A 15,081-nucleotide genomic window follows, 5' to 3' on the forward strand; every position below is an offset into this window, starting at 1 on the left:
CACCGACTGCTCTTCTAGAGGTCCTAAGTCCAATTCCTAGCAACCACATGGTGGCTCACAACCATCTGTAATGGGATCTAATGCCCTCTTCTGGTGTGTCTGAAGACACACCATATACTATACTCATACAAATAAAATAAATCTTTTTTAAAAAAAGTTTTTTTTTTTTAAAAAAAACAAAGAAGAAAATGCTGGCCTGCCTACAAGCCCAGTCTTAAAGTAGGCATTTTCTTAACAGGATGACTTTAGCTTCTGTCAAGTTGACCTAAAACTAACTAGCACACCTTGGCACGTCCATGAGCATAGTCTGGGAGAGTAGGCAGATGAGTGGATGAGGGGTTGAGGGAGAGTGGAGCTTGCATGTAGAAGCAGCTGTCCTGACTCCAAGAAGTGGCATCTTGGCCACCAGTACTATTGGCTTGTCTCACTAATGTCAAATAAACTTCTGGTTTGCTTGAAATATGGACATATGTGCCACACCTTCTTCTGAACAATAGTCTATTAAGACTGCTCAGAGAACTTTTCAAATATGGGTTTCTTATTTCTTTCCCAGGTCTATTGAACCACCAGAGAGCAGGTTCATTCAGGTTTGGTCCTGGTTTGGGTGGGTTTTTTTTCTTTTTGGTTTGGTTTGGTTTTTGTTGTTGGTTTATTTGGGTTTTTTGGTTTTTGTTTGTTGGATATTTTGGTTGGTTGGTTGGTTTGTTGGTTGTTTTCGTTTGGTTTGGTTTGTATTTTTTTTTTTTTTTTTTGGAATTGGCTTCACAGGTGATGATCTACTTTCTTCTATCGATTTAAACAAGCTGGAGGAGACAGATTTGCTCTGTAGGTGTAAATAGTCCCATGATGATGAGTTTCAAGTTACTCCTGAATAATTATCAACTCTTAGCAGCTATTAAAAGCAGCCCCAGCATACATACCAAACAAAGTATGCCACGTCTTTACCTTAACTTCCCATTGGTTGGCCAGAAAAATTAAGAGTCAACAAATTTTTTTTCATTGAGACTTTTAAATCTATGTATGTGGGGGGTATGCATACCCAAGTGCAGTTGCTCACCAGAGTTATGGGGCTCTAGTTACAGGTAGGTAGTCATAAATCACCCAATGGAGGTGTTAATTAGGAACCAAACTCAGGACCACTGTGAGAGAAATACTTGTTGCTAACCAATGAGCCATATCTCCAGTCTGTAAACAGAAAGCCCTTAGTGACTTATATCAAAATCAAGTTGATTTTATTTATATATATATAGAGAGAGAGAGAGAGAGAGAGAGATTTCTGTCTTCAGACACCCCAGATTATGTGGTTGCTGGGAACTGAACTCAAGACCTCTGGAAGAGCAGTCAGTATTCTGAACGGCTGAACCATCTCTCCAGCCCTCAAGTTGATCTGTACAAGCTGAGCAAGATTGTCACATCTTTAATGCCAGCACTTGAGAGGTAGAGGCAGGAGGATCTTTGTGAGTTCAAGGCCAGCCTGGGTCTACATAGTGAGTTCCAGGCCATCCAGTGCTACATAGTGAGACAGTTTAAATAAAAACTAAAATTAAAAGTAAACTAAAACTGACCAAATTTTTTAAAAAGTATACAAATAACACTTGGTGCGTACCTAGTAATATTTAGTGAGGAGAGATCAGGCAGCCCAGAGAGGCTGCAGGTGCTGTGCCACGTCCAAGTGGTAGGGCTTAAACACTATGTGTCACTCACGGCTCTGGAAACTTCAGGTAAGACAAGATTCTCCTTTACTAAACTATTGGCCTTAATTTTAAAGCCTAAAGTTGACTATGAAATTTCAGCCCATTTTCTCTCATGTGAAAGGACTATTTTATATACTTTAAAAAGAGAGGGATTGGTAATTCACCAAGGTAGAAAATCAAGAGGACACGTTGGGCACTCCGGTTTACTAGGCAGGTGAAGGGAGACAAGGCTCAGCATCTTCAAGCCTTCTCACCTCTCTGTAATGTGAAGGGAGATACTTGAACCACCCATCTCACAACTTGGAAAACTCACACCCTGGTGTACAGCCCACCTGCAGGGCTTGAAGAGCATCTGGGAGGTACAATTCCTGCCCTCAAGACTCTCCAGGTCTACCCTCAGGGACCAATCAGAAGGGAACAAACAAGACAGTGGTTGGTGGGTGCCCACTGGTCTTTGTACCACAGACATTCTCTAAAACTTTGATCAAAATTCTTATGTAGTCGTTCTTTTGTGAAGGGAAAAGTAGGGCATTGCTTTTAATATTTCAGTAAGAGACCTCCCTGATCTTGGCCCCCCTCCATGCACCATTGCTCCAGAGGAAGGCTTTTGTGAAGGACAGAGGGAGGACAGACAGACATGCAACTGGACCTGGCACCGGAGGTGGGATGTACTGGCTTAGAGACCTGAAGGATCTGGGAGTAGCTCACACTGGTTTGACTCAGAGACTCTCCACTCGGCAGAGAGCTACTTCAAGCTGCCTTCCTTTCTGGAAACATTGCCACAGCAGTTCCATAGCCTCATTGCCTCCCAGGAGAAAGTATGTCGCTCGCTCATCTGGTGACTAGATTGCGTCATACACACTCAGGTTGAGGAGAGGGTTATCATCTCTAAACTCAACTTCTCCCCACCCGCTCTCAGATTCGACCAAGAACTCCAGACCAGACATGACCGTTACAGGTTAAACTTTTATGCGAAATTCTGTAAAGGTATAGAGTGGCCCCGGGAGGGGCCTCTGCTCTCCAGCTCTGGCCTGTGGGGCCCGCCCCTTAGCACTTGCTGTAGATGGCTGCACAGCCCCGCTCCTCAAACTCTTCTTTGCTGACCCAAAGCTGCTGGAAGGCTTGCAACGAGGCCAGGATGGAACCGCCGGTCCACACTGAAGTCTTCCTCTCCGGAGCAGCGGCCACCGTGGGGCTGTCCCCTGGGCAGAGGAGACTCAGCTCCCTCTGGAAACGCTCGGGGAAGCCATCCAGCATGGTGCAGCCACCACACAGCAGCACGTTAGCAGCCATCTCCTCCTTGAAGCCAGTGCCCTGGCAGCGGTCCAGGCAGGTCGCGGTGAGCTCGGGGAGGCCAGGCTGGGTGCAGCCCACCAGGGAGGGCTTGAAGAGCATCTCGGAGCAACGGAAGCGCTCCTGGCCGATGGTGATGACCTTCCCATCCGGGAGCTCGTAGTCGACATGCAGCTCCTCCAGGCCCAGGCTCAGCTCCTCCTCTGGCAGCAGCGCGGCATAGCAGCACTTCTTCTTGATGTGTTCTATGATGTGCAGGTGGTCGTCTGAAAACTTGTGGCCTGCCTCATTGAGTAGTTGCATGAGGTAGTTGGTGAGGTCGCAGCCCGCATAGTCAACACGGCTGGGCATGCCCGGCAGCAGGTCCCCTTCAGAGATGGGCACCACATGCGACACGCCGTGTCCACTCTCCACCACCAACCCGGAGGTCTTGCCGTATGAGTAGATGGAGAGCAGCGCCTGGGAGGTCACATGCATGGCAGGGATGCCGAAGGTCTCGAACATGAGCTCCGCGTATTTCTCCCGGTTGCTGGTGGGGCTGAGTGGAGGGTCAGACACCAGCACCGCATGCTCTTCAGGGAGGATCTTCATGGCGGTGTGGAAGATGTACTCCCAGATGTTCTGGATACAATCCCAGTCCACCACAACTCCGTGCTTCAGTGGGTTAACGAGCTTCAGAGATGCCTCCATGTTGAGCAGCTCATGGCCCACGTACGTCTCCTTGAAGGTGTCTCCAGCATCTGCAGCCATCTCGGCGCTGCGCTTGCCCACGGTAGAGGAGATAAAATAGGTGGGCCTCGGCTCCCCCGCGTAGCCACACTTACAGTACTGGGAGCCCAGGTCAATGACCAGCGCCTTGATCTTCCGGATTTTCTTGGGTTTTGTCTTCAGTTGAGTGGAACCTGTGTCCCGGATGCCAGCCTCAGGGGCTGGCAGTGTTCCTGCCTCTCCAGGGTCGCCCTGGGCTGTGCCCATGGGCTTAGGGCTAGGGCTGTTCTTTGTCGCCATCTGCCTCCCTTCCTCACCTTCCTACATCCACACCCTAGAGCTCCTGGGGAGAAATGAGATCCCACCTCTAGCAGTGTCTTGGCAACCACTTGGGTTGTGATGTCACCAGGAATGGTCCATTTAGATGCGGGTTGGGGGGGGGGGGCTTACTCTTCTTGCCCTCCACACAAATCCATGACTAACGGTTTGCTCCCTGACAGAACTAATGACCAGCAGCTTTAGAATCCAAACACACCAGGCCCGGTGCTTTCCGTTCCCTCTCACATTTCCATGCCTGACCACTCAGTGGTAATTCTTTTATTTCCTCCTCTGCTCCTTGACATTGATAATTTGAGCCCCTGTAGAAAATCAGGCATAGCACTAGGTACTGCTGGTATATTATTTTTGCAGAATCTTGGGATTAGGCAGAGTTTTAAAGAGGTTCAAAATTCAAGAGCAAATCGTTTTTAAGAGTGATAACTTTAACTGAAGTTCACCCCATACTGATTAGCCAAGTCTCCTAAGGACCTTGAAGGCTGCTTCTGTTTCAGTCAGAAGTCTCAGAGCCTGTGTCCGCTCCCCTTTCATTCCACAAGGCCTAGGGCATTCCATAATAAAACCTGCAGCCGTTTGCTCTTTTTCATCCCACATGTAAAGTCCTGGGGATCTGTACCACCTCCTGAAAGGAAGGAAGCCATCACCATTGTGTCTGTCTCACATCTAGCACAGACCTGAGGGTAAGGTCTAAGATGAGGCATAAGGTTAGATTCTGGGTTCTGCACTTAGTGTGGAGATTCAAAGAGGGATAATTCTGTAACTGAAGTTCATCCAACACCAATTAGCCAGGCCTAAAGACCTCTGCAGTGAGTGTGGTGGGTTTGGGATCAGTGTGTCCAGCTGAAGTTAGATGGCCAAGCAGCCTCAGACAGGAATGTTAGGTGTCAACATGTGTGTGTAGCACACATTAAGAAGACCGTCTACTCCTTCTGGATGTGTCTGTACACCTGAGCCTTAGTGTCCCCACCGGTGAGAGTCAGCAGGGTCTGATTTCAATGCAACTCTATGATGCTAATGAAGGAGTTCGAGACTATGTTCTAAAATAACTCTTACGCTTATGTTCTCATCACCTCAGTGCCCAGTGAGGCAGCAGGGCTTGCCAGTTACTACAGCAGCAGTAGACCCTGGTAAAAAGCGAACTCAGATCACGGTGTCAACCTGTTCTAATCTCTCTAGTGCTCTCTAACCTCGCCCACCTGGAGTGAAGTCCTTACACGAGCCCACAGCCTGATGGCACCTGTTTGTCCTCCACACCAGACTCACATCTCCCACCCTCCCCGTCTAAACTTCCATGTTCTTTCCCCCCTGGTCACGTTGGTCTTCTTGTAGATTCCCTCATTTGGAGTCAGCAAATGTGTTCTCTCAGAGACCACATTTATTTTCATTCAGCTTTTGGGCCAGTCTTTTGGATGTTGATTCATCTGTTCCTCAGACCCACAGGCAACCCATACGGGAAAGAGTATGGCTGCTCTAATCAGTTTATACGCCACCATGGCCTGGAGCTGGCTGTGTCCTGCTTGCCCCTGCACTAACTCACCAGTCATGTGACTCAGTTCTCAGCATCAATATCCCTAACACAGTGTCACCTGGTCACCTCCTTCAGCTCTTTACACAACTACTGCTAGCTCAGGGAGGCTAGTCTACACCACATCAGCCTGGCCAAGCCCCCTTCTCTCTTCTCTAAAAACTTTATTAAATTCTATTTTTTATTAAACAAATAAATCTGTTGTGTTCCCGCCTTCCCCACTGGCCCCTCCCCGTGCACACCAACTAGAAGGTAGACCAGATAAGGGCAGGGTTCTGTTGCTGCTTTTTCACTTGCTGCCTTGCATATCACAGGCACACAGTAATTATTAACTGAATGAATAAATCAATCTCCACTACAAAATTGGGGGCTGGGAATTAAAAAAAATATTATCCCTAATGTACCCTAACACCAGTCTCCAGTGTCTAGAAAGCCTTTGGTTGCTGAATTATGTCACAATCAGTGATGTCACTGTTGGGCAGGTTCTCAAGCCGCCCTCTGATTTAAGCCTTTCAGGCCTTGTAGCCAGCAGGATCGAGAGCTTTCTGAGAGCAGTATGTCTCTGGATGGTGTGTGGGCTCCACAGACAGCAGACATAGGTGACGGGCCTACCAAGAAAGCTAGTGACCAGGCCTCCATGCAGACACAGGTCCTCCAGACTGCCTCCCTAAAAGATGGCCCAGCAAAAAGGGCAGTATGGGTCCGTCGGGACAATGCTGAGACAGAAGACCCTGTTAAGTCAACTATGTCCAAGGACAGGCCAAAGCTAGAGGTGACCAAAGCAGTGGTTGTGGACCTGGGCACGGGTTTCTGTAAATGTGGCTTTGCTGGCCTGCCAAAGCCCACCCATAAGATCTCAACAACAGTGGGCAAGCCCTACATGGAGACGGCCAAGACTGGGGATAATCGCAAAGAGACCTTTGTGGGGCATGAGCTCCTTAACCCAGATATACATCTCAAGCTGGTCAACCCCCTGCGGCATGGCATCATTGTGGACTGGGACACAGTACAGGACATCTGGGAATACCTCTTCCGACAGGAGATGAAGATCGCCCCAGAGGAACATGCGGTCCTGGTTTCAGATCCACCCCTGAGTCCTCACACCAACAGAGAGAAGTATGCTGAGATGCTGTTTGAGACCTTCAACACGCCTGCAATGCACATTGCTTACCAGTCCCGCCTGTCCATGTACTCCTACGGACGCACCTCCGGCCTGGTGGTGGAGGTTGGACATGGTGTGTCCTATGTGGTCCCCATCTATGAGGGTTATCCTTTGCCCAGCATCACAGGGAGGCTAGACTATGCAGGATCTGACCTCACGACCTACCTGATGAACCTGATGAACAACTCTGGAAAACACTTCTCTGAGGACCATCTCGGTATTGTGGAGGACATCAAGACGAAATGCTGCTTTGTGGCCCTGGACCCCATCGAAGAGAAGAAAATCCCTCCCGCTGAACATGAGATCCATTATACTCTGCCTGATGGGAAAGAGATCCGCCTGGGTCAGGAGCGGTTCCTCTGCTCAGAGATGTTCTTCAAGCCATCTCTAATCAAGTCCATGCAGCTGGGCCTCCACACCCAGACAGTGTCCTGCCTTAACAAGTGTGACATTGCACTCAAACGAGATCTCATGGGGAACATCCTGCTCTGTGGGGGCAGCACTATGCTCAGGGGTTTTCCGAACCGTCTGCAGAAGGAACTGAGCAGCATGTGTCCCAATGACACTCCACAGGTAAATGTGCTGCCTGAGAGAGACACTGCAGTCTGGACTGGTGGTTCTATCCTGGCCTCACTCCAGGGCTTTCAACCACTGTGGGTCCATCGCCTGGAGTACGAAGAACATGGGCCTTTCTTCCTCTACAGAAGGTGCTTCTGAACAGATGCAGCATTTCACCGTGGTGACAATGTGCCAGCTTTACTGAATGAGGGCTGAACCTTTTACACGTGGTATTGGGCTGGCATGTTCATTTCTGTAGCATTAAAAACCCCTCGTGTCTGTCTCCTTCCCTTCAGAGTGTGTCTATTTCCTGACATAGTAAGAGCCCCATGGATGTATGCATCACTTAAAAAAAAAATACAAAAGCCTGGGCATGGAAGAGGTATATGAGAGGATCACATGCACTATGCAAACCGCTCAGAAAGTTTCTCTTGGGAAAAGCTTGCTCTCAAGTGCTTTCCACTATTCTAACTGTGCTCTCCCACTGTAGGAATACTTTGTTGTTAAAATACACTTAAGGAAAAATGTGATCAGAACATAAGAGTAAATAATGTTAAAGGATAAAGAGGCTCTCCATCCAGTTCCCTACAGAATGCTAAATGAGTTTATTCTCCCATAAAACAGCACTATATCTCAGCTAAGAGTTCTTACTAATTGAGGTATCAACACAGGATATGACTTTTGTGTTTAAAATCTCTAAGAACTTGGGACCACACTCAGGTCCTGATACCCAGGTTAGTTGCCAGTTAATAAAGGCTTTCTTTCTGGCTTGAATCCATGCCTGAGTGATCTTATCTGGTGGTTACCTCACAACAGTTCTGGAGGTCTCAGTGAAGTACCAGAGAGCAGACTTCAAGACATTGAGGATTTCAGAGCCCCTTAGAGCAGGGAAGGGTGCAGTGGCCAAGGGACTTCTAGATATCCCATGGCCCCAGGACTCCCTCTGATCGATTGCTGCCCAATGGCTCAGAGGAATCTGATACCCTAGTCTGTTCAGGTGTATAAATGTCCCCAAGATGTGGGCTGAAGCAGCAGCTGCCGCTGTTGGCACCAGTGGTCTGGTACGTGACTGGAGACCCCAGCCACCCCAATCAGTTTCTCTGTATTGACCAGTGGCTTTCTCTTATCAATGATGGAAAATAGACACGTGCTTCAGGATCTGTCCCCAGAAATGATCCCGACAGTTACAACTTCAAGTCTTACTGAGGGTCTTAGTCACAACTGCACACTGAGTATCTGGAAAGCAGGCATCTCTACCTTGCAGAGGCTCCGAGAGCCATTCACTCAACTCCATGTCTGCCTAGGTGCCTAACACGTCAGAGCCTGGATCCAGACCGGGAGGGCCAGCATAGTCACGGGACATCAGAGCGCTGAAGCAGGGAGGTGGAGATGAAGAGCGAGAAAAGGCATCTGAGGGTCCTGTGGTTTGGCAAGATGACCAAGTCGCCCAGGAGAGTCAGATCAGAGAAGAGTTGACAGCCTCTATACATCTTATCTCAGTTTGTTCCTAGACTAGTCCACTGGCAACACTACACACTACTAGGGGCAAGTTCAGGTTGATCTCCATCTCTCGACACCTTTACACAGTACTGGTAAACCCTAGACATTCTTAGAAAATGTGTTTTAAACATGAAAATGGAAAAAATCATAAACCACTTCTATCTTCAGATAGATGTTGATGAGCACAAGCAACAAGCGGCAGCGGGTGAAGGTCTTGATGAAGGAGGGACAAGAGGTGTTTTCTAAAGGGAGCCAGCAGGCCTAAGCACTTATAAGACCTGATACAACTGAAAGCTGATACAACTCTATTCTCAGAGCACTTTGAATCCCTCACCAGCTGTCCCAGCAGAAACGACAGTCTCTAAACACAAACACAACAGTTTAGTATTTCTGGCATCATATAAGCTTAACAGCTGAGGGTAATATGACAAGTTTGTTACAACAGAGATGGAAATATGTACTACTATCTAGTGAGTAGAGCCAGGGAGATTGTAAATAACCTACCTACAATGCCATTCCAGGCACTGTAGATGACATCACTCAAAATGCCGATGGTGAGCACCGAGAAACGCTTATTGGCAGCAAGGAACACACAAGCTTGGAGAACTGCTGTTCCTCTGTCCAAGGACTCTAAAATATGTGGATTCAGAACCCAAACCCTCATCTTTACAACAAGATGTCTGATGAAGTTTTGGGACTTCAGCGCCAAAAGAGTAAAGATGGGCACAGGGCACAGGAACGAGAACAGAGGACACCATTTAGGCCAAAGAACACCAAGGGCGCCTTAGCTGTGCACAGCTTCTTGAACAGAGGTTCTCAACCTTTGGGTGGTGGGGGGGGGGGGCACACATCAGATATCCTATATTATCAGATATTTATATTATGATTCATAACTAGCAAAATTATAGTTATGAAGTAAGCAACAAAATTTTATGATGGGGGTCACCAGAACATGAGGAACTGTTAAATGCTGGTAAAGGGTCACAGCATTAGAAGGTTGAGAAACCACTGATCTTGAGCATTTAGTCAGTTACGTGTGGTGAGTTCCCTCCTCACCCTAGGGACAACAGCTGAGGACTCCTGTGAGCGTCTACAGGATGGACAGGAGTAGTGATGTCAGTGAAAATGGCTCCTGTGCTCAAGTGCTTAGTCACCAGGGAAAGGAACTGTGTGAGAAGGAGTAGGAGTGTGACCTTGTGGGAGGTGTGTCACCGGGAGTGAACTCTGAGGTTTCAAAAGCCCATGCCAGGCCCAGCATCTCCCTCTCTGCCTATGTAACGGGATGTAAAGCCTGTGCCCACTTCTCCAGCACCATGCCTGTCTGCCTACATGCACACCACCTCCCATGATGATCACAGTGATGACAATCCTCTGAATGTAAACAAGCCCCTAATTAAATGCTTTCTTCTCTAAGAGCAGCCTTAGCCATGGTGTCTACACAGCAGGAGAACAGTAACTAAGACAAGGAAGGAAAAAAATCTAACTGTGCTTTCCAACTTACAGTCAACTTGAATTACTAAGAACTGCCAGGTTTTTGTTTATTGTTTCTAATGCCCTTTGACTAGGGTCAGGCCTGCAGCAAGTTCAAGAGCAGCTTGACTGCACAGCAAGTTTCACACTCTTCAACAACGACAAGTTTTTCAAGTGTATGTGTACATAAAGAGACAAATTTATTTACGATGTGTACAAGTGCAGCTATATACCAAGCTATATTCATAAACATGGAATAAAAACATCAGGTCTCAGAGAGTAGCTCACTTGATTTGCATGTGTAGTAAGTACCCTGAAGGAGCTCAATGCCCAGCACCACAAAATAACAATGAAAATTCCTCAACACCTCCAAATGTTAGTTTCTGCCTCAGCTTTTAGAGTGTGATTGTGAACTGACTGATTCACAGACTGAGGAAGATGGCTCTCTGCAAGTTCCCTGTAGATGTCTGCAGCACTGGACAAAGCTACATGATCCAACACAGGCCAAGAACAAACCTTACTCAACCCAAGCCAGAGAAACCAAGATTTTTTTCTTATTGTGGTAAGAATTTGCTGAGATAGAAGCTAAACCTAGGGGCGACTCTGTGTTTTCTAAAGCTCAACAGCTTTCCTCAAAGCTAGCTCTCATTTCCCTTGTCCCACACCCTGCACGTCCCTCCTCATCTCAGCCTTCAGTACAGAAGGCCTGCTCTTCTACCTAATCACAAAATGAGCAAAATTTAATCCTGTATAGTTAAGAGGGAGGACAATTGGTACATATTAATTCTTACTGCTGTACTGTTACATTTTTTTGTTTGGGATAGGATCTATGTAACCATGGCTGTCTGTCCTGTAACTCACTCTGTAGATCAAGCTGGCCTTGAACTCAAAGATCCACATGTCCCTGCCTCCTGAGTGCTGGGCTTAAAGGTGTGCACTACCACACTGGGCTGCTAAAACAGCAAAGAAACCAAGCACCTGTGAAAGTCTACGCCACTGTTGGCAGGCACATTTACCTCCATTTCTAGTCTGTTAGCACAGATTCTTCATCATTACCTACAGCAAGAGTTTTTCACTACAATAAATGTCACAGACCTGTAAGTTACAGGATTCACTGGTGCCTGCCAAAGAGTCATCACAAAGTATTCACAGCCTCTTGAAACTGGCATCTAGTTGGAGTAAATCCATTATAGGGTGAGTCAAAAGCAGAGCTCTCCAAAGTATAATATATTGTCTTCTCTTTTGCTATTTTGTGAAAAATTTAAAATATCCAGAAAAGTTAAATTATATAACAAATGCTTAGGTAAGTATTCTTAAGTTACAATTTTGAGTAGATCTATATACTGAAGGCCAAAGAGCATTTTCTGTTAGTTTCACACAGTAATGAAAGCCTGGTCCTGGTATTAAAACCATACAAGAGATTTTAACTGTACTCAAGGATTAGCCATGAAACTCTTGTTGGGGAGGAATATTATTTTTTTAGGTGGTATACCCACAAAAAAATCTCCATGATCCAGTAACTAGCCTTCCACATCTGCTTATACAATCAGCCCTAGGTAAAGTTAAAAGACATGAAAATAGGTGAGGGGATTCTTAGGAAGGAAAAGGGTTTCAGCAGAAGAGAGAGGAATGAGAACAAGTCAAATTCATTATGTAAAAATATAAAATTGTCAAAGAATAATTTTTCAAAACCTCTTGTTTTGAAAATTTATTTTCCAAAACCAGACCAATTTCTAAACTTGACAAATGAAAGTAATCTCATTCTTCCAAAGATCTCTTGGAAACAGAGTGAAACACAGGTCAGTTAATGTCTTAGTTAGGGGTTCATTGCTGTGAGGAGACACCATGACCAAAGCAACTCTATGGAACATGAAGGAACATTTTACTGGGGCTGGCTCACAGTCTCAGAGGTTCAGTCCATTATTGTCAGGGCAGAAAGAATGGTAGCATGCAGGCAGACACAGTGCTGTACAAGGCAAGAGTTCTATATCTTGATCCGGAAGTCAGCAGAGACTGTGGTACCATGGGTATAGCCTGAGCACAGAAGGCCTCAAGGCACACCTCCACAGTGACAGACTTCCTCCAACAAGGACACATCTACACCAACAAGGCCATTCCTCCTAATAGTGCCATGGCCCATGGGCCAAGGGTTCAAATACATAGTCTATGGGGGCCATACCTACTCAAACCACAATATTCTACTCCAGGTCCCCACAGGCTTACAGTCATAACATAATGCAAAATGAATTTCGTCCAACTTCAAAAGTCCCTGTAGACTGACAAACTCTCAACAGTGTCCAAAGTTTCTTCTGAGATTTATGCAATCTCTTATTTGTAATCTTCTATAAAATCAAAACCAAAAAGCAAATCACATACTTCCAATATATAATAGCATAGGGTATATGGTTCGAAAATTGAGAAGGAAGCACAGTAAGAAAGTACTGGACTAAAGGAAGATCAAACAAGCTAGGCAAACTCCAAACTCTGCATCTCCACATCTAATGTCATACAAAAAGCCATACAAAAAGCTAAATGAGTCTGCCTGAACACAGACAAAATGCTTTCGCCAAAGGAGACAGTGTCTGAGGTACAAAGAGTAACCTCCAACCCTGGTACCATACATGCCTACTGTCTACCCATTACTGAAGTCCACCCTACTGTTGATAACTCTCTAGCAGAATATACTCAGGCAACAGGACAGTCCCTGGAACAGTGCCAGCTAGAGAAGGCTTAGCCCAATTAAAGCTAGTAGGATAACACACTGAATTAAAAAAAAATTTTTAAAGATTATTTTGTGTATATGAGTATTTTGCTTGCATGTATGTTTGTGTACCACATGCTTGTTTGGTGCTCAGTGAGATCAGAAGACGACATTAGATCTTCTAGAACTGGAGAAAACAGACCGTTGTGAGCTGCCAAGTGGGTGCTGGGAATCAAACCCAGGTCCACTGCAAAAGCAACAACTGATGTTTATCACTGAGCCGACTCTCCAATCTCCAAACACAGCTTTTTATTCTGAGTTAGATGAACAGATGCCAGCTATACAATCACATCTTACTAAATGCTGGCAGCACTAACTGCCTACATGCATACCTTATGCTATGTTAACAACACAGAACACGTAGAAATGTGGTTCTACTTGTCTTCACTTTTTGAGGTAGAAACCATGAAACATCATTCCCTATGAACAACAGGAACTGAGGATCAAATCAATGAGTTGTCCAGGTTGCAACAGAAACCAGGCCTGGGTCTAGGAATGAGACTCCACTTCACGATTTGCCTAAGAAGCATGCTTTCAAACAGTACCAAGCACAAGAACAGCAGACTGGATTGTTTTGAGATAAGGTTTTGCTATAGCCCATGCTGGTCTTAAACTTGCATCAGTTTTTCTGCCCCAGCTTCCTGGGCTGCTGGGATAATAGGCATGTCCCACTACGACCAGCTAAACAGCAATTTTTTAAAAGACTGAAATATGCTGGCTAAACAAAGTTCTGATATAGTACCTAAGATGTATACCCAAAAGGAAGTCAGGACTGCCTAGCACTAGCTGAGGCCTGGTGCTCACTGCAGCTGTAGGCAGTACAAAGGCAGACTCTGCCACATCCCAGTTCTCCACAGCTAGGTCTCTGAGGAGCAAGAGCCAGAAGCACGATGAGGAGTGCGTGAACAAACGGCCTTCCCAGCGAAGCCCTGCTAACAGGGCAGTCAATCCAGCAGGTTCAGCTTCCACTGGCTTCTCCGGTCCATCTTCGGTGGCATATAAACCCCAGCATCTGAAAGCAAGAATGGAAGGCAAGTGATAATGGGCCTGCCACCCTGTAACCTGGCGGGTTGGGGCAAGCACAGCCTGGAGGCCCTGGCCTGAGGAGAGAGGGAGGGCGTCGGGTGCCAGGCAAGCTCACAAGGAGATTCAGAGCATAAGAAGGTTGAACAGGGAAGGCTAGTGGTCATTTTTTTTGTTTGTTTGTTTTTTAAAATTTTAGATGTATTTTATGTATGTGAGCGTTTTGTCTACATATTTGTATCAGTATCATACACACAGTACCCCTGGAGACCAGAGACAGCACTTGAATCCCAGAGAACTGTTCTGGATGGCTGTGAGCCATGATGGGTGAACCAACCCTGGTCCTCTACAAGAACAATGAGTGCTCTTAACCACCAATTCATCTCTCCAACCCTGAACTGTATGGTTTCTTTTAATTGTTAAATTATACATCTGAGAGCTACATTTTATAGTGTGTGAATTTTTTTGTTTTAAACATAAAGTAAAATGTGGTGGTGTTAACAGCATCGAGTGATGACCGAAAGTATGGTAGAATGAGCAGGCTGGCCAGCAAAGCTGTGACTTTTATTATGTAGTTGTTTGTTTACACTTTTTGGGGGGTGTTTCGAGACAGGGTTTCTCTGTGTAGCCCTGGCTGTCCTGGAACTCACTCAGTAGACCAGGCTGGCTTCAAACTCAGAAATCCACCTGCCTCTGCCTCTGCCTCCCAAGTGCTGGGATTAAAGGCGTGTGCCACACTGCCTGGCTTAAGCTGTGACTTCTAAAAAGTAAAGTAAGAAGTAGTTTCAGGTGGGGACTCTATCATTACAATCGGAAACTTAGGTATTTCTTCCTTTGGACTTTAGGAATCTCCTATAACTAGGAATCATATCTAGGAAGCACAGGCATGAAAAAATGTTTTTATTATTATTTGTTAGTAATTAAATTTCTAGCATATATATGTATACACACATTATTAAATGATTTTAAATATTTATCAATGTAATAATAATCCAAGAGAATTTTTAAAACATAATTTTGCATTTTATACAAATACATGCTTATATACACA

General features: G+C 45.9%; 3 protein-coding genes across 3 annotated transcripts in view; 1 reads left to right on the forward strand and 2 right to left on the reverse strand.

The window, feature by feature from the left end:
- Nucleotides 1–2,741: 2,741 nt before the first annotated feature.
- Actl7b (actin like 7B) lies at nt 2,742–3,995 on the reverse strand. The gene has a single exon (XM_052175497.1). The coding sequence runs from the start codon at nt 3,993–3,995 to the stop codon at nt 2,742–2,744; it is 1,254 nt and encodes a 417-aa protein (XP_052031457.1).
- A 2,117-nt stretch (nt 3,996–6,112) lies between these two features.
- On the forward strand, nt 6,113–7,435 carry Actl7a (actin like 7A). Its single transcript, XM_052175498.1, has one exon. The coding sequence runs from the start codon at nt 6,113–6,115 to the stop codon at nt 7,433–7,435; it is 1,323 nt and encodes a 440-aa protein (XP_052031458.1).
- Nucleotides 7,436–13,241: 5,806 nt separating this feature from the next.
- Nucleotides 13,242–15,081, reverse strand: part of Elp1 (elongator acetyltransferase complex subunit 1) — a 54,512-nt gene continuing 52,672 nt past the window's right edge. Inside the window, exon 37 of the mRNA XM_052176517.1 lies at nt 13,242–14,019. Coding sequence (XP_052032477.1) covers nt 13,952–14,019 — 68 coding nt within the window. The 3' untranslated portion in view covers nt 13,242–13,951. The remainder of the gene's footprint in view (nt 14,020–15,081) is intronic.

The sequence above is a fragment of the Apodemus sylvaticus genome, chromosome 3, assembly GCF_947179515.1.
Source record: "Apodemus sylvaticus chromosome 3, mApoSyl1.1, whole genome shotgun sequence".
NCBI lineage: Eukaryota > Metazoa > Chordata > Mammalia > Rodentia > Muridae > Apodemus > Apodemus sylvaticus.